This window comes from Dendrobates tinctorius, unplaced genomic scaffold (assembly GCF_039654945.1).
Source record: "Dendrobates tinctorius isolate UK_male_01 unplaced genomic scaffold, ASM3965494v1 ptg000124l, whole genome shotgun sequence".
Classification (NCBI taxonomy): Eukaryota; Metazoa; Chordata; class Amphibia; order Anura; family Dendrobatidae; genus Dendrobates; species Dendrobates tinctorius.
In genome coordinates this window covers 1,299,516-1,319,080 of record NW_027361792.1, presented here as the reverse complement: position 1 = coordinate 1,319,080, position 19,565 = coordinate 1,299,516, and the positions used below count along the sequence as shown (strand labels likewise).

General features: G+C 54.4%; 1 protein-coding gene across 2 annotated transcripts in view; it reads left to right on the top strand.

The window, feature by feature from the left end:
- Window positions 1-12,890: 12,890 nt before the first annotated feature.
- CSTPP1 (centriolar satellite-associated tubulin polyglutamylase complex regulator 1) overlaps window positions 12,891-19,565 on the top strand; it is a 152,858-nt gene continuing 146,183 nt past the window's right edge. The window contains exon 1 of one of the 2 annotated variants that reach the window (XM_073541632.1): window positions 12,891-13,040. In XM_073541632.1, the coding sequence (XP_073397733.1) occupies window positions 12,998-13,040 (43 nt within the window). In that variant the 5' untranslated portion in view covers window positions 12,891-12,997. The remainder of the gene's footprint in view (window positions 13,041-19,565) is intronic. The other variant, XM_073541633.1, reaches the window with a different exon arrangement.

The window sequence follows — 19,565 nt, the reverse complement described above, 5'->3', positions numbered from 1 at the left end:
CGCCTCTGTTCTTGCACAGGCCCCTTCTCTCTGTGTCCGCCTCTGTTCTTGCACAGGCCCCTTCTCTCTGTGTCCGCCTCTGTTCTTGCACAGGCCCCTTCTCTCTGTGTCCGCCTCTGTTCTTGCACAGGCCCCTTCTCTCTGTGTCCGCCTCTGTTCTTGCACAGGCCCCTTCTCTCTGTGTCCGCCTCTGTTCTTGCACAGGACCCTCCTCTCTGTGTCCGTCTCTGTTCTTGCACAGGCCCCCTCCTCTCTGTGTCCGCCTCTGTTCTTGCACAGGCCCCTTCTCTCTGTGTCCGCCTCTGTTCTTGCACAGGACCCTCCTCTCTGTGTCCGTCTCTGTTCTTGCACAGGCCCCTTCTCTCTGTGTCCGCCTCTGTTCTTGCACAGGCCCCTTCTCTCTGTGTCCGCCTCTGTTCTTGCACAGGCCCTTTCTCTCTGTGTTCGCCTCTGTTCTTGCACAGGCCCCTTCTCTCTGTGTCCGCCTCTATTCTTGCACAGGCCCCCTCCTCTCTGTGTCCGTCTCTGTTCTTGCACAGGCCCCCTCCTCTCTGTGTCCGCCTCTGTTCTTGCACAGGCCCCCTCCTCTCTGTGTCCGCCTCTGTTCTTGCACAGGCCCCCTCCTCTCTGTGTCCACCTCTGTTCTTGCACAGGCCCCTTCTCTCTGTGTCCGGCTCTGTTCTTGCACAGGCCCCTTCTCTCTGTGTCCGGCTCTGTTCTTGCACAGGCCCCTTCTCTCTGTGTCCGGCTCTGTTCTTGCACAGGCCCCTTCTCTCTGTGTCCGCCTCTGTTCTTGCACATGTCCCTCCTCTCTGTGTCCGCCTCTGTTCTTGCACAGGACCCTCCTCTCTGTGTCCGCCTCTGTTCTTGCACAGGCCCCCTCCTCTCTGTGTCCGCCTCTGTTCTTGCACAGGTCCCTTCTCTCTGTGTCCGCCTCTGTTCTTGCACAGGCCCCCTCCTCTCTGTGTCCGCCTCTTTTCTTGCACAGGTCCCTTCTCTCTGTGTCCGCCTCTGTTCTTGCACTGGCCCCCTCCTCTCTGTGTCCGTCTCTGTTCTTGCACAGGCCCCCTCCTCTCTGTGTCCGTCTCTGTTCTTGCACAGGCCCCCTCCTCTCTGTGTCCGCCTCTTTTCTTGCACAGGTCCCTTCTCTCTGTGTCCGCCTCTGTTCTTGCACAGGCCCCCTCCTCTCTGTGTCCGCCTCTGTTCTTGCACAGGCCCCTTCTTTCTGTGTCCGCCTCTGTTCTTGCACAGGCCCCCTCCTCTCTGTGTCAGTCTCTGTTCTTGCACAGGCCCCTTCTCTCTGTGTCCGCCTCTGTTCTTGCACAGGCCCCCTCCTCTCTGTGTCCGCCTCTGTTCTTGCACAGGCCCCCTCCTCTCTGTGTCCGCCTCTGTTCTTGCACAGGCCCCCTCCTCTCTGTGTCCGCCTCTGTTCTTGCACAGGCCCCCTCCTCTCTGTGTCCGCCTCTGTTCTTGCACAGGTCCCTTCTCTCTGTGTCCGCCTCTGTTCTTGCACAGGCCCCTTCTCTCTGTGTCCGCCTCTGTTCTTGCACAGGCCCCTCCTCTCTGTGTCCGCCTCTGTTCTTGCACAGGTCCCTTCTCTCTGTGTCCGCCTCTGTTCTTGCACAGGCCCCTCCTCTCTGTGTCCGCCTCTGTTCTTGCACAGGTCCCTTCTCTCTGTGTCCGCCTCTGTTCTTGCACAGGCCCCTTCTCTCTGTGTCTGCCACTGTTCTTGCACAGGACCCTCCTCTCTGTGTCCGCCTCTGTTCTTGCACAGGTCCCTTCTGTGTCCGCCTCTGTTCTTGCACAGGCCCCTTCTCTCTGTGTCCGCCTCTGTTCTTGCACAGGCCCCTCCTCTCTGTGTCCGCCTCTGTTCTTGCACAGGTCTCTCCTCTCTGTGTCCGCCTCTGTTCTTGCACAGGTCCCTTCTCTCTGTGTCCGCCTCTGTTCTTGCACAGGCCCCTTCTCTCTGTGTCTGCCTCTGTTCTTGCACAGGCCCCTCCTCTCTGTGTCTGCCACTGTTCTTGCACAGGACCCTCCTCTCTGTGTCCGCCTCTGTTCTTGCACAGGTCCCTTCTCTCTGTGTCCGTCTCAGTTCTTGCACAGGCCCCTTCTCTCTGTGTCCGCCTCTGTTCTTGCACAGGCCCCTTCTCTCTGTGTCTGCCTCTGTTCTTGCACAGGCCCCTTCTCTCTGTGTCCGCCTCTGTTCTTGCACAGGCCCCCTCCTCTCTGTGTCCGTCTCTGTTCTTGCACAGGCCCCCTCCTCTCTGTGTCCGCCTCTTTTCTTGCACAGGCCCCCTCCTCTCTGTGTCCGCCTCTTTTCTTGAACAGGTCCCTTCTCTCTGTGTCCGCCTCTGTTCTTGCACAGGCCCCCTCCTCTCTGTGTCCGTCTCTGTTCTTGCACAGGCCCCCTCCTCTCTGTGTCCGTCTCTGTTCTTGCACAGGCCCCCTCCTCTCTGTGTCCGCCTCTTTTCTTGCACAGGTCCCTTCTCTCTGTGTCCGCCTCTGTTCTTGCACAGGCCCCCTCCTCTCTGTGTCCGCCTCTGTTCTTGCACAGGCCCCTTCTTTCTGTGTCCGCCTCTGTTCTTGCACAGGCCCCCTCCTCTCTGTGTCAGTCTCTGTTCTTGCACAGGCCCCCTCCTCTCTGTGTCAGTCTCTGTTCTTGCACAGGCCCCTTCTCTCTGTGTCCGCCTCTGTTCTTGCACAGGCCCCCTCCTCTCTGTGTCCGCCTCTGTTCTTGCACAGGCCCCCTCCTCTCTGTGTCCGCCTCTGTTCTTGCACAGGCCCCCTCCTCTCTGTGTCCGCCTCTGTTCTTGCACAGGTCCCTTCTCTCTGTGTCCGCCTCTGTTCTTGCACAGGCCCCTTCTCTCTGTGTCCGCCTCTGTTCTTGCACAGGCCCCTCCTCTCTGTGTCCGCCTCTGTTCTTGCACAGGTCCCTTCTCTCTGTGTCCGCCTCTGTTCTTGCACAGGCCCCTCCTCTCTGTGTCCGCCTCTGTTCTTGCACAGGTCCCTTCTCTCTGTGTCCGCCTCTGTTCTTGCACAGGCCCCTTCTCTCTGTGTCTGCCACTGTTCTTGCACAGGACCCTCCTCTCTGTGTCCGCCTCTGTTCTTGCACAGGTCCCTTCTGTGTCCGCCTCTGTTCTTGCACAGGCCCCTTCTCTCTGTGTCCGCCTCTGTTCTTGCACAGGCCCCTCCTCTCTGTGTCCGCCTCTGTTCTTGCACAGGTCTCTCCTCTCTGTGTCCGCCTCTGTTCTTGCACAGGTCCCTTCTCTCTGTGTCCGCCTCTGTTCTTGCACAGGCCCCTTCTCTCTGTGTCTGCCTCTGTTCTTGCACAGGCCCCTCCTCTCTGTGTCTGCCACTGTTCTTGCACAGGACCCTCCTCTCTGTGTCCGCCTCTGTTCTTGCACAGGTCCCTTCTCTCTGTGTCCGTCTCAGTTCTTGCACAGGCCCCTTCTCTCTGTGTCCGCCTCTGTTCTTGCACAGGCCCCTTCTCTCTGTGTCCGCCTCTGTTCTTGCACAGGCCCCTTCTCTCTGTGTCTGCCTCTGTTCTTGCACAGGCCCCTTCTCTCTGTGTCCGCCTCTGTTCTTGCACAGGTCCCTTCTCTCTGTGTCCGTCTCTGTTCTTGCACAGGCCCCTTCTCTCTGTGTCCGCCTCTGTTCTTGCACAGGCCCCCTCCTCTCTGTGTCCGCCTCTGTTCTTGCACAGGACCCTCCTCTCTGTGTCTGCCACTGTTCTTGCACAGGACCCTCCTCTCTGTGTCCGCCTCTGTTCTTGCACAGGACCCTCCTCTCTGTGTCCGCCTCTGTTCTTGCACAGGCCCCTTCTCTCTGTGTCTGCCACTGTTCTTGCACAGGACCCTCCTCTCTGTGTCCGCCTCTGTTCTTGCACAGGTCCCTTCTGTGTCCGCCTCTGTTCTTGCACAGGCCCCTTCTCTCTGTGTCCGCCTCTGTTCTTGCACAGGCCCCTCCTCTCTGTGTCCGCCTCTGTTCTTGCACAGGCCTCTCCTCTCTGTGTCCGCCTCTGTTCTTGCACAGGTCCCTTCTCTCTGTGTCCGCCTCTGTTCTTGCACAGGCCCCTTCTCTCTGTGTCTGCCTCTGTTCTTGCACAGGCCCCTCCTCTCTGTGTCTGCCACTGTTCTTGCACAGGACCCTCCTCTCTGTGTCCGCCTCTGTTCTTGCACAGGTCCCTTCTCTCTGTGTCCGTCTCAGTTCTTGCACAGGCCCCTTCTCTCTGTGTCCGCCTCTGTTCTTGCACGGGCCCCTTCTCTCTGTGTCTGCCTCTGTTCTTGCACAGGCCCCTTCTCTCTGTGTCCGCCTCTGTTCTTGCACAGGTCCCTTCTCTCTGTGTCCGTCTCTGTTCTTGCACAGGCCCCTTCTCTCTGTGTCCGCCTCTGTTCTTGCACAGGCCCCCTCCTCTCTGTGTCCGCCTCTGTTCTTGCACAGGACCCTCCTCTCTGTGTCTGCCACTGTTCTTGCACAGGACCCTCCTCTCTGTGTCCGCCTCTGTTCTTGCACAGGACCCTCCTCTCTGTGTCTGCCACTGTTCTTGCACAGGCCCCTTCTCTCTGTGTCCGCCTCTGTTCTTGCACAGGTCCCTTCTCTCTGTGTCCGTCTCTGTTCTTGCACAGGCCCCTTCTCTCTGTGTCCGCCTGTTCTTGCACAGGTCCCTTCTCTCTGTGTCCGTCTCTGTTCTTGCACAGGCCCCTTCTCTCTGTGTCCGCCTCTGTTCTTGCACAGGCCCCCTCCTCTCTGTGTCCGCCTCTGTTCTTGCACAGGACCCTCCTCTCTGTGTCCGCCACTGTTCTTGCACAGGACCCTCCTCTCTGTGTCCGCCACTGTTCTTGCACAGGACCCTCCTCTCTGTGTCCGCCTCTGTTCTTGCACAGGACCCTCCTCTCTGTGTCCGCCTCTGTTCTTGCACAGGACCCTCCTCTCTGTGTCCGCCTCTGTTCTTGCACAGGACCCTCCTCTCTGTGTCCGCCTCTGTTCTTGCACAGGACCCTCCTCTCTGTGTCCGCCTCTGTTCTTGCACAGGCCCCTTCTCTCTGTGTCTGCCACTGTTCTTGCACAGGACCCTCCTCTCTGTGTCCGCCTCTGTTCTTGCACAGGTCCCTTCTGTGTCCGCCTCTGTTCTTGCACAGGCCCCTTCTCTCTGTGTCCGCCTCTGTTCTTGCACAGGCCCCTCCTCTCTGTGTCCGCCTCTGTTCTTGCACAGGCCTCTCCTCTCTGTGTCCGCCTCTGTTCTTGCACAGGTCCCTTCTCTCTGTGTCCGCCTCTGTTCTTGCACAGGCCCCTTCTCTCTGTGTCTGCCTCTGTTCTTGCACAGGCCCCTCCTCTCTGTGTCTGCCACTGTTCTTGCACAGGACCCTCCTCTCTGTGTCCGCCTCTGTTCTTGCACAGGTCCCTTCTCTCTGTGTCCGTCTCAGTTCTTGCACAGGCCCCTTCTCTCTGTGTCCGCCTCTGTTCTTGCACAGGCCCCTTCTCTCTGTGTCTGCCTCTGTTCTTGCACAGGCCCCTTCTCTCTGTGTCCGCCTCTGTTCTTGCACAGGTCCCTTCTCTCTGTGTCCGTCTCTGTTCTTGCACAGGCCCCTTCTCTCTGTGTCCGCCTCTGTTCTTGCACAGGCCCCCTCCTCTCTGTGTCCGCCTCTGTTCTTGCACAGGACCCTCCTCTCTGTGTCTGCCACTGTTCTTGCACAGGCCCCTTCTCTCTGTGTCCGCCTCTGTTCTTGCACAGGTCCCTTCTCTCTGTGTCCGTCTCTGTTCTTGCACAGGCCCCTTCTCTCTGTGTCCGCCTCTGTTCTTGCACAGGTCCCTTCTCTCTGTGTCCGTCTCTGTTCTTGCACAGGCCCCTTCTCTCTGTGTCCGCCTCTGTTCTTGCACAGGACCCCTCCTCTCTGTGTCCGCCTCTGTTCTTGCACAGGACCCTCCTCTCTGTGTCTGCCACTGTTCTTGCACAGGACCCTCCTCTCTGTGTCCGCCTCTGTTCTTGCACAGGACCCTCCTCTCTGTGTCCGCCTCTGTTCTTGCACAGGCCCCTTCTCTCTGTGTCTGCCACTGTTCTTGCACAGGACCCTCCTCTCTGTGTCCGCCTCTGTTCTTGCACAGGTCCCTTCTGTGTCCGCCTCTGTTCTTGCACAGGCCCCTTCTCTCTGTGTCCGCCTCTGTTCTTGCACAGGCCCCTCCTCTCTGTGTCCGCCTCTGTTCTTGCACAGGCCTCTCCTCTCTGTGTCCGCCTCTGTTCTTGCACAGGTCCCTTCTCTCTGTGTCCGCCTCTGTTCTTGCACAGGCCCCTTCTCTCTGTGTCTGCCTCTGTTCTTGCACAGGACCCTCCTCTCTGTGTCTGCCACTGTTCTTGCACAGGACCCTCCTCTCTGTGTCCGCCTCTGTTCTTGCACAGGTCCCTTCTCTCTGTGTCCGTCTCAGTTCTTGCACAGGCCCCTTCTCTCTGTGTCCGCCTCTGTTCTTGCACAGGCCCCTTCTCTCTGTGTCTGCCTCTGTTCTTGCACAGGCCCCTTCTCTCTGTGTCCGCCTCTGTTCTTGCACAGGTCCCTTCTCTCTGTGTCCGTCTCTGTTCTTGCACAGGCCCCTTCTCTCTGTGTCCGCCTCTGTTCTTGCACAGGACCCTCCTCTCTGTGTCTGCCACTGTTCTTGCACAGGCCCCTTCTCTCTGTGTCCGCCTCTGTTCTTGCACAGGTCCCTTCTCTCTGTGTCCGTCTCTGTTCTTGCACAGGCCCCTTCTCTCTGTGTCCGTCTCTGTTCTTGCACAGGCCCCTTCTCTCTGTGTCCGCCTCTGTTCTTGCACAGGCCCCTTCTCTCTGTGTCCGCCTCTGTTCTTGCACAGGCCCCCTCCTCTCTGTGTCTGCCACTGTTCTTGCACAGGACCCTCCTCTCTGTGTCTGCCACTGTTCTTGCACAGGACCCTCCTCTCTGTGTCCGCCTCTGTTCTTGCACAGGTCCCTTCTGTGTCCGCCTCTGTTCTTGCACAGGCCCCTTCTCTCTGTGTCCGCCTCTGTTCTTGCACAGGCCCCTCCTCTCTGTGTCCGCCTCTGTTCTTGCACAGGCCTCTCCTCTCTGTGTCCGCCTCTGTTCTTGCACAGGTCCCTTCTCTCTGTGTCCGCCTCTGTTCTTGCACAGGCCCCTTCTCTCTGTGTCTGCCTCTGTTCTTGCACAGGCCCCTCCTCTCTGTGTCTGCCACTGTTCTTGCACAGGACCCTCCTCTCTGTGTCCGCCTCTGTTCTTGCACAGGTCCCTTCTCTCTGTGTCCGTCTCAGTTCTTGCACAGGCCCCTTCTCTCTGTGTCTGCCTCTGTTCTTGCACAGGCCCCTTCTCTCTGTGTCCGCCTCTGTTCTTGCACAGGTCCCTTCTCTCTGTGTCCGTCTCTGTTCTTGCACAGGCCCCTTCTCTCTGTGTCCGCCTCTGTTCTTGCACAGGACCCTCCTCTCTGTGTCTGCCACTGTTCTTGCACAGGCCCCTTCTCTCTGTGTCCGCCTCTGTTCTTGCACAGGTCCCTTCTCTCTGTGTCCGCCTCTGTTCTTGCACAGGCCCCTTCTCTCTGTGTCCGCCTCTGTTCTTGCACAGGACCCTCCTCTCTGTGTCTGCCACTGTTCTTGCACAGGCCCCTTCTCTCTGTGTCCGCCTCTGTTCTTGCACAGGTCCCTTCTCTCTGTGTCCGTCTCTGTTCTTGCACAGGCCCCTTCTCTCTGTGTCTGCCACTGTTCTTGCACAGGACCCTCCTCTCTGTGTCTGCCTCTGTTCTTGCACAGGCCCCTTCTCTCTGTGTCCGCCTCTGTTCTTGCACAGGCCCCCTCCTCTCTGTGTCTGCCACTGTTCTTGCACAGGACCCTCCTCTCTGTGTCTGCCACTGTTCTTGCACAGGACCCTTCTCTCTGTGTCTGCCTCTGTTCTTGCACAGGACCCTCCTCTCTGTGTCCTCTACTGTCCATATACCATATATATCTGTGACATAATTCATCTCAAACAGAATTGTGAGCAGAGTTTAGTGTCGGGACGATTCCTGTTAGATACCAGATTAGCAGGTGCTCCAGATTTCTGTATTTTTATTAATATTTTTATATATTACTTTTATTCCTATTTCCAGCCGTTTTGTTTTACCTTTGCGCCCTGAAAAGTGCGGCTCTTTGTCAGGTACAGAACCGACACTGAGACAGATTGCTGAAGTGCAATGAGATCCAGCCCATGGGGGTCAGGAAAACAAGCTGACAGCAGGCAGCCGCCATCAATTGTAGGAGACCCCTCTGCCGCCTCATAGGTGACATGGAGACTGCCAGACAAAACCTGTCAAAACAGCTGCCGGACACATTCCACTCCTCAGAGATCAATCCTCATCACAGCATTTGTGTGTGGAGGTGTTTGCTTCATTTTTAACACTTCCATGCGGCATTTCCTTAATGTTTTCTTTTTAACAGAAGCAGAGGAAGGATTCCCAGCACGGACTGAAGTTTCTATTTGCTTCTTCCTCCTATTTCCCGCTGAAGTGTACAGGGTCGGCAGCTTTGGGGACAGTCTGTTATTTCCAAGTGGGCTTCATTACAAATGTTTCCACGTTTTGCTTTGTTTCCCAGTACAGTCAGTGACTTTCCTCTGGACTGTCAGAACACGCTCACTGATGGATTCTCAGGTAACTCATTTTGCTGCCAGCAATAGACAGTGCAACACACAAAAGCGATAGAAAGCAAATGGTGCAAGATTTCTAATCACGCCGAATTGCAAAAAATATTTGTAATAGATTAAGTAAAAAAAAAAAAATATGCATCCCCACCAAACTTATGGACGTGATTTTTTTTTTTTTCATTGTTGCATCATTTCGCTCCAAGAGTCATCATTATTTATCTCACTGTCGGCATAGCAATATATTTTTGCAGAATGTCTCATATTTTACTGCAGTTATTTTGAGACACATAAATTGTAAATTATATATATATATATATATATATATATATATATATATATATATATTAGTGGTTTTGTTTTTACAACATTCACAGTGACATAACTGACATGTTAAAGGATACAGCTACCTCCTAGCATCTATTTAAAAACATGTATTTTTGGCTAAAATAATTTCTGAAGTTTGACATAAAAAATGTCTGTTTCCATTTTCATGGCTGGCTGCAGAATTAGTTAAATGAGAATCTGTCAGTAAGCTCATTCTAACAAGTGAGTTTAGAACTGTTACCTGTCTTTTTCTGAACTAAAGTTAAATCTATATATACACACACATTATATATATACACACACAGTATTATATATATATATTAACATTACCAAAAAAAATATTAAATTTCTCCATTTTCCCAGTTTACAAATAAATAAATTTAAATGAATTAAAAAAAAGTACACATCCACCATCCACACCACCGCCACCATCCACACCACTGCCACCATGTACACCACCACCATTATACACACCACCGCCATGTACACCGCCACCATGTACACCACCACCATTATCCACACCACCGCCATGTACACCGCCACCATGTACACCACCACCATTATCCACACCACCGCCATGTACACCGCCACCATCCACACCACTGCCATGTACACTGCCACCATCCACACCCCTGCCACCATCCACATCACCGCCATGTACACCACCACCATTCACACCACTGCCATGTACATCACTGCCACCATCCACATCACCGCCATGTACACCGCCACCATCCACACCACCGCCATGTACACCGCCGCCATCCACACCACTGGCATGTACACCACCACCATCATCATCCACACCACCGCCATGTACACCGCCACCATCCACACCACCGCCATCCACACCACTGGCATGTAAACCACCACCATCATCCACACCACCGCCATGTACACCGCCACCATCCACACCACTGCCATGTACACTGGTACCGGCACATACACCAACACAATCCACACCGCCATGTACACTGCTACCATCCACACCATTTCCACCATCCACACTACCGCCATGTACACTGCCGCCATGTACACCGCCACCATCCACACCACCGCCATGTACACTGCCACCATCCACACCACCGCCATGTACACCGCCACCATCCACACCACCGCTATCCACACCACCGCCAGGTACACTGCCACCATCCACACCACCGCCATGTACACCGCCACCATCCACACCACCGCCATGTACACTGCCACTATCCACACCGCCACCATCCACACCACCGCCATGTACACCACCGCCAGGTGCACTGCCACCATCCACACCACTGCCATGTACACCACCACCATCCACACCACCGCCAGGTGCACTGCCACCATCCACACCACCGCCATGTACACCGCCACCATCATCCACACCACCATGTACACCGCCACCATCATCCACACCACTGCCATGTACACCACCACCATCCACACCACTGCCATGTACACCACCGCCAGGTACACTGCCACCATCCACACCACTGCCACTATCCACACCACTGCCATGTACACCGCCACCATCCACACCACTGCCATGTACACCACCGCCAGGTACACTGCCACCATCCACACCACCATGTACACTGCAACCATCCACACCACTGCCATGTACACCACCGCCAGGTACACTGCCACTGTCCACACCACCTCCATGTACACTGCCACCATCCACACCACTGCCATGTACACCACCGTCCACACCACCGCCATGTACACTGCCACCCTCCACACCACTGCCATGTACACCGCCACCAGGTACACTGCCACCGTCCACACCACCGCCATGTACACCACCACCATGTACACTGCCACTATCCACACCACCATGTACACTGCCACTATCCACACCACCGCCATGTACACCGCCACCATCCACACCACCGTCATGTACACCGCCACCATCCACACCCCTGCCATGTACACCACCACCATTCACACCACTGCCACCATCCACACCACCGCCAGGTGCACTGCCACCATCCACACCACTGCCATGTACACCGCCACCAGGTACACTGCCACCGTCCACACCACCGCCATGTACACCACCGCCATGTACACTGCCACCATCCACACCACCGCCATGTACACTGCCACTATCCACACCACCGCCATGTACACCGCCACCATCCACACCACCGTCATGTACACCGCCACCATCCACACCCCTGCCATGTACACCACCACCATTCACACCACTGCCACCATCCACACCACCGCCAGGTGCACTGCCACCATCCACACCACTGCCATGTACACCTCCACCAGGTACACTGCCACCGTCCACACCACCGCCATGTACACCACCGCCATGTACACTGCCACCATCCACACCACCATGTACACTGCCACTATCCACACCACCGCCATGTACACTGCCACTATACACACCACCGCCATGTACACCGCCACCATCCACACCACCGTCATGTACACCGCCACCATCCACACCCCTGCCATGTACACCACCACCATTCACACCACTGCCATGTACACCACCGCCAGGTGCACTGCCACCATCCACACCACTGCCATGTACACTGCCACTATCCACACCACCGCTATCCACACCACCGCCAGGTACACTGCCACCATCCACACCACCGCCATGTACACCGCCACCATCCACACCACCGCCATGTACACTGACACTATCCACACCGCCACCATCCACACCACCGCCATGTACACCACCGCCAGGTGCACTGCCACCATCCACACCACTGCCATGTACACCACCACCATCCACACCACCTCCAGGTGCACTGCCACCATCCACACCACCGCCAGGTGCACTGCCACCATCCACACCACCGCCATGTACAACGCCACCATCATCCACACCACCATGTACACCGCCACCATCATCCACACCACTGCCATGTACACCACCACCATCCACACCACTGCCATGTACACCACCGCCAGGTACACTGCCACCATCCACACCACTGCCACTATCCACACCACTGCCATGTACACCGCCACCATCCACACCACTGCCATGTACACCACCGCCATGTACACCGCCACCATCCACACCACTGCCATGTACACCACCGCCAGGTACACTGCCACCGTCCACACCACCGCCATGTACACTGCCACCATCCACACCACTGCCATGTACACCACCGCCAGGTACACTGCCACTGTCCACACCACCGCCATGTACACCACCGTCCACACCACCGCCATCCACACCACCGCCATGTACACTGCCACCGTCCACACCACCGCCATGTACACCACCGCCATGTACACTGCCACCATCCACACCACTGCCATGTACACCACCGCCAGGTACACTGCCACCATCCACACCACTGCCATGTACACCACCGTCCACACCACCGCCATGTACACTGCCACCGTCCACACCACCGCCATGTACACCACCGCCATGTACACTGCCACCATCCACACCACCGCCATGTACACTGCCACCATCCACACCCCTGCCATGTACACCACCACCATCCACACCCCTGCCATGTACACCGCCACCAGGTACACTGCCACCGTCCACACCCCTGCCATGTACACCACTGCCATGTACACCGCCACCATCCACACCCCTGCCATGTACACTGCCACCGTCCACACCCCTGCCATGTACACCGCCACCATCCACACCCCTGCCATGTACACCACCGCCATGTACACCGCCACTATCCACACCATCGCCACTTTATGTCATCAGAATCTACTGCACATGTCGTTGATAAATGATAATTCTGCTGCTATTTCCCCTTCCTGATGTTTCGTGCAGCCCCTCCCGTCTTACTCTCCGCATTTCTCCTCAGTATTGCAGTTTTATACACTGACACGTCCAGTGCTGGCGCCATACTGCCGGAACGTCAGTGCGTAGGAACGTAACTGCAGGAAGACAGTTTCCGCCCGGAAAACGCAGGCGCAGCACTGGATCCGACAGTTACTATGGTTACAGGCGACGCGGCCCATTCGCCGGCCCGGAGCCTGCGCCGTACATCAGTGACGTCACTGACGGGTCCTTCCATTAGTCCATTCAGGAGCCGAAAGGATCAGAATGAGCCCGGAGCGTCTGTCCCAGCCTGGGCCGGAGTATCTGGGTGAGCGGTTCTCTGTGCGGCACCCGGCGCGGCGGGCATGTGCAACCTGCTAATAGCTCCGGGGCGGCGTTACACCTGAGTGTGCCGTGTAATATGTGTCTGTATACGGCGGTGATTATTGGCGGACAATTACAGATGGAACCCAGGCTGCAACTGTGTATGGTCCAATGCACAGACAGTGCCGCCTGCCTGCCCTCCGTAGGCGCGGACGGTGCCGCCTGCCTTCCGTAGGCGCGGACAGTGCCCCCTGCCTGCCCTCCGTAGGCGCGGACGGTGCCGCCTGCCTTCCGTAGGCGCGGACGGTGCCGCCTGCCTTCCGTAGGCGCGGACGGTGCCGCCTGCCTGCCTTCCGTAGGCGCGGACAGTGCCGCCTGCCTGCCCTCCGTAGGCGCGGACGGTGCCGCCTGCCTGCCTTCCGTAGGCGCGGACGGTGCCCCCTGCCTGCCCTCCGTAGGCGCGGACGGTGCCCCCTGCCTGCCCTCCGTAGGCGCGGACGGTGCCCCCTGCCTGCCCTCCGTAGGCGCGGACGGTGCCCCCTGCCTGCCCTCCGTAGGCGCGGACGGTGCCCCCTGCCTGCCCTCCGTAGGCGCGGACGGTGCCCCCTGCCTGCCCTCCGTAGGCGCGGACGGTGCCCCCTGCCTGCCTTCCGTAGGCGCGGACGGTGCCCTCTGCCTGCCTTCCGTAGGCGCGGACGGTGCCCCCTGCCTGCCTTCCGTAGGCGCGGACGGTGCCCCCTGCCTGCCCTCCGTAGGCGCGGACGGTGCCCCCTGCCTGCCTTCCATAGGCGCGGACGGTGCCCCCTGCCTGCCCTCCGTAGGCGCGGACGGTGCCCCCTGCCTGCCTTCCGTAGGCGCGGACGGTGCCCCCTGCCTGCCTTCCGTAGGCGCGGACGGTGCCCCCTGCCTGCCTTCCGTAGGCGCGGACGGTGCCCCCTGCCTGCCTTCCGTAGGCGCGGACGGTGCCCCCTGCCTGCCTTCCGTAGGCGCGGACAGTGCCCCCTGCCTGCCCTCCGTAGGCACGTGCTGCCTCATTTGTCTTTCTCTAAAAATTATATGAACCCAGCCAGCACTGCTTCCGTGCCTCGCCATGTCAAATCATGCGCGTAGATATAGAGTTGGCTACCTGCTTTTTCCTTGTACATTTTGTGGGCACAGATAGTACTGCCTCCCTGTATCTTCCTGTAGAGGATGTAGGTATAGATAATACTGCCTCACTCTCTGTAAATATGATACACACGTAGCGCTGCTGCCCTGTTTCTATAATTATATAGGAGCAGATTGTACGGCTTCCAGGTCTCTGTGTGCAAATTACGTACAAACAGTTCAGTCTCCCCATGTCTCTCTGTAAATGATGTTGGCACAGATAGTACTGCCTCCCGGTCTCTACTTGTTAATAGTGTAGATACAGATAGTACTGCCTCCCTGTCTCTCCTTGTAAATAGTGTAGATACACATAGTACTGCCTCCCGGTCTCTCCTTGTAAATAGTGTAGATACAGATGGTACTGCCTCCCGGTCTCTCCTTGTAAATAGTGTAGATACAGATAGTACTGCCTCCCTGTCTCTCCTTGTAAATAGTGTAGATACACATAGTACTGCCTCCCGGTCTCTCCTTGTAAATAGTGTAGATACAGATGGTACTGCCTCCCGGTCTCTCCTTGTAAATAGTGTAGATACAGATAGTACTGCCTCCCTGTCTCTCCTTGTAAATAGTGTAGATACACATAGTACTGCCTCCCGGTCTCTCCTTGTAAATAGTGTAGATACAGAGAGTACTGCCTCCCGGTCTCTCCTTGTAAATAGTGTAGATACAGATGGTACTGCCTCCCGGTCTCTCCTTGTAAATAGTGTAGATACAGATGGTACTGCCTCCCGGTCTCTCCTTGTAAATAGTGTAGATACAGATGGTACTGCCTCCCGGTCTCTCCTTGTAAATAGTGTAGATACAGAGAGTACTGCCTCCCGGTCTCTCCTTGTAAATAGTGTAGATACAGATGGTACTGCCTCCCGGTCTCTCCTTGTAAATAGTGTAGATACAGATGGTACTGCCTCCCGGTCTCTCCTTGTAAATAGTGTAGATACAGATGGTACTGCCTCCCTGTCTCTCCTTGTAAATAGTGTAGATACACATAGTACTGCCTCCCTGTCTCTCCTTGTAAATAGTGTAGATACAGATGGTACTGCCTCCCGGTCTCTCCTTGTAAATAGTGTAGATACAGATGGTACTGCCTCCCGGTCTCTCCTTGTAAATAGTGTAGATACAGAGTGTACTGCCTCCCGGTCTCTCCTTGTAAATAGTGTAGATACAGAGAGTACTGCCTCCCTGTCTCTCCTTGTAAATAGTGTAGATACAGATGGTACTGCCTCCCTGTCTCTCCTTGTAAATAGTGTAGATACAGATGGTACTGCCTCCCTGTCTCTCCTTGTAAATAGTGTAGATACAGATGGTACTGCCTCCCGGTCTCTCCTTGTAAATAGTGTAGATACAGATGGTACTGCCTCCCTGTCTCTCCTTGTAAATAGTGTAGATACACATAGTACTGCCTCCCTGTCTCTCCTTGTAAATAGTGTAGATACAGATGGTACTGCCTCCCGGTCTCTCCTTGTAAATAGTGTAGATACAGATGGTACTGCCTCCCGGTCTCTCCTTGTAAATAATGTAGATACAGAGAGTACTGCCTCCCGGTCTCTCCTTGTAAATAGTGTAGATACAGAGAGTACTGCCTCCCGGTCTCTCCTTGTAAATAGTGTAGATACAGAGAGTACTGCCTCCCGGTCTCTCCTTGTAAATAGTGTAGATACAGAGAGTACTGCCTCCCGGTCTCTCCTTGTAAATAGTGTAGATACAGAGAGTACTGCCTCCCGGTCTCTCCTTGTAAATAGTGTAGATACAGAGAGTACTGCCTCCCGGTCTCTCCTTGTAAATAGTGTAGATACAGAGAGTACTGCCTCCCGGTCTCTCCTTGTAAATAGTGTAGATACAGAGAGTACTGCCTCCCGGTCTCTCCTTGTAAATAGTGTAGACACAGATAGTACTGCCTCCCGGTCTCTCCTTGTAAATAGTGTAGACACAGATAGTACTGCCTCCCGGTCTCTCCTTGTAAATAGTGTAGACACAGATAGTACTGCCTCCCGGTCTCTCCTTGTAAATAGTGTAGACACAGATAGTACTGCCTCCCGGTCTCTCCTTGTAAATAGTGTAGACACAGATAGTACTGCCTCTCGGTCTCTCCTTGTAAATTGTGTTGGCACAGATAGTACTGCCTCCCGGTCTCTCCTTGTAAATTGTGTTGGCACAGATAGTACTGCCTCCCGGTCTCTCCTTGTAAATTGTGTTGGCACAGATAGTACTGCCTCCCGGTCTCTCCTTGTAAATAGTGTTGGCACAGATAGTACTGCCTCCCGGTCTCTCCTTGTAAATAGTGTTGGCACAGATAGTACTGCCTCCCGGTCTCTCCTTGTAAATAGTGTTGGCACAGATAGTACTGCCTCCCGGTCTCTCCTTGTAAATAGTGTAGATACAGAGAGTACTGCCTCCCGGTCTCTCCTTGTAAATAGTGTAGATACAGAGAGTACTGCCTCCCGGTCTCTCCTTGTAAATAGTGTAGATACAGAGAGTACTGCCTCCCGGTCTCTCCTTGTAAATAGTGTAGATACAGAGAGTACTGCCTCCCGGTCTCTCCTTGTAAATAGTGTAGACACAGATAGTACTGCCTCCCGGTCTCTCCTTGTAAATAGTGTTGGCACAGATAGTACTGCCTCCCGGTCTCTCCTTGTAAATAGTGTTGGCACAGATAGTACTGCCTCCCGGTCTCTCCTTGTAAATAGTGTTGGCACAGATAGTTCTGCCTCCCGGTCTCTCCTTGTAAATAGTGTTGGCACAGATAGTACTGCCTCCCGGTCTCTCCTTGTAAATAGTGTTGGCACAGATAGTACTGCCTCCCGGTCTCTCCTTGTAAATAGTGTTGGCACAGATAGTACTGCCTCCCGGTCTCTCCTTGTAAATAGTGTAGAGACAGATAGTACTGCCTCCCGGTCTCTCCTTGTAAATAGTGTAGACACAGATAGTACTGCCTCCCGGTCTCTCCTTGTAAATAGTGTAGATACAGAGAGTACTGCCTCCCGGTCTCTCCTTGTAAATAGTGTAGATACAGAGAGTACTGCCTCCCGGTCTCTCCTTGTAAATAGTGTAGACACAGATAGTACTGCCTCTCGGTCTCTCCTTGTAAATTGTGTTGGCACAGATAGTACTGCCTCCCGGTCTCTCCTTGTAAATTGTGTTGGCACAGATAGTACTGCCTCCCGGTCTCTCCTTGTAAATTGTGTTGGCACAGATAGTACTGCCTCCCGGTCTCTCCTTGTAAATAGTGTTGGCACAGATAGTACTGCCTCCCGGTCTCTCCTTGTAAATAGTGTTGGCACAGATAGTACTGCCTCCCGGTCTCTCCTTGTAAATAGTGTAGATACAGAGAGTACTGCCTCCCGGTCTCTCCTTGTAAATAGTGTAGATACAGAGAGTACTGCCTCCCGGTCTCTCCTTGTAAATAGTGTAGATACAGAGAGTACTGCCTCCCGGTCTCTCCTTGTAAATAGTGTAGATACAGAGAGTACTGCCTCCCGGTCTCTCTCCTTGTAAATAGTGTAGATACAGAGAGTACTGCCTCCCGGTCTCTCTCCTTGTAAATAGTGTAGAGACAGATAGTACTGCCTCCCGGTCTCTCTCCTTGTAAATAGTGTAGAGACAGATAGTACTGCCTCCCGGTCTCTCTCCTTGTAAATAGTGTAGAGACAGATAGTACTGCCTCCCGGTCTCTCTCCTTGTAAATAGTGTAGAGACAGATAGTACTGCCTCCCGGTCTCTCTCCTTGTAAATAGTGTAGAGACAGATAGTACTGCCTCCCGGTCTCTCTCCTTGTAAATAGTGTAGAGACAGATAGTACTGCCTCCCGGTCTCTCTCCTTGTAAATAGTGTAGAGACAGATAGTACTGCCTCCCGGTCTCTCTCCTTGTAAATAGTGTAGAGACAGATAGTACTGCCTCCCGGTCTCTCTCCTTGTAAATAGTGTAGAGACAGATAGTACTGCCTCCCGGTCTCTCTCCTTGTAAATAGTGTAGAGACAGATAGTACTGCCTCCCGGTCTCTCTCCTTGTAAATAGTGTAGAGACAGATAGTACTGCCTCCCGGTCTCTCTCCTTGTAAATAGTGTAGAGACAGATAGTACTGCCTCCCGGTCTCTCTCCTTGTAAATAGTGTAGAGACAGATAGTACTGCCTCCCGGTCTCTCTCCTTGTAAATAGTGTAGAGACAGATAGTACTGCCTCCCGGTCTCCTTGTAAATAGTGTAGGTCCTATCCCCCTTCTATAACTTCTTATACAATTAAATGTTATTATGCTATCTCCCATCTCCATCCCCCCCTGCAGTGGTGCTGATCTTTCCAGCGCCATATTCTAGGACATGTGAATCTTCTGGCTTGGAAACTTGTGTTTTTCTGTGATAATTGTAGCTGCAGGCGAGACATGACATGTCGGGCCGCTCCATCGCTGTGAATAATCACAACCACACGATGAGACGCCTCCAGTTCTGATGCTATTATCACACTTAGCAGTTAATAATATTATTAAGGGAGTTGGTGTGAAATCCATTTAGCAAGAGAGATTTCAAAAACAAATATAATACAAATTTTACCGACACCGTCATGAGGGAGGATGGCACAGGCCTGATGTATCTGTGGGCTGGTTACACAGGGATTGTGGTGAAGATGACACCTGTGATGTCGGTGGCTTCGAGGCGAGTGCAGCGCCCCCTTCTTGGTTTACCAGCACCGCGCTGTACATTCACTGCATCCCTTTGCATCAGCTGATCGGTGAAGGTGCCAGAAGTCAGAATCCCACAAATCTGATATTGATGACTGTCAGGTGAACTGCCGGAGGATCACACAGGTATCACATCGCTGCCACCAGTGTGTCAGGGACCAACTGGGGGATTACACAGGTATCCCCCCACTGTTACCAAGTTGTCAAAAACCACACTATGCTGCCTTCAATCGTCAGGACAATTATGCAACTGACTGATTAGTGATGGACTAGGCTGCCACTGTTTTTGCTACTAAGCCGAATATTAGGCATCCCACAGTAAACGTACAGTACGCTATAACCCACGAAAAACTAGCTGCCACCATCAATTGTTTATACAGGCCGATTGTACACCCATTACAGGTAGCATATGGCTTCATGGGTGCAGTTTACAGAGCAAGCGGAACAGAGGTATTACATTTTACACGTACTAAACCTGTATCACGGAAATGGTGGAGGGAAGAACTACTTTGGAAACGGTACATAACTACAGCCTACTGTGTCTTCCAGGACTGACGATGATTATAATTAAAGTCTGTATTTATCAGAGGAAATTCATGCTCACATGTTGACCTCAGTTGGGGCTGGTCAGTGTAATGTGGCTATGGTCTGCAGCGTAGCTGGGAAGGACAGGGTTAAATCCCAGCTCTGCAGTGTTTGATTAGAAGTGCCT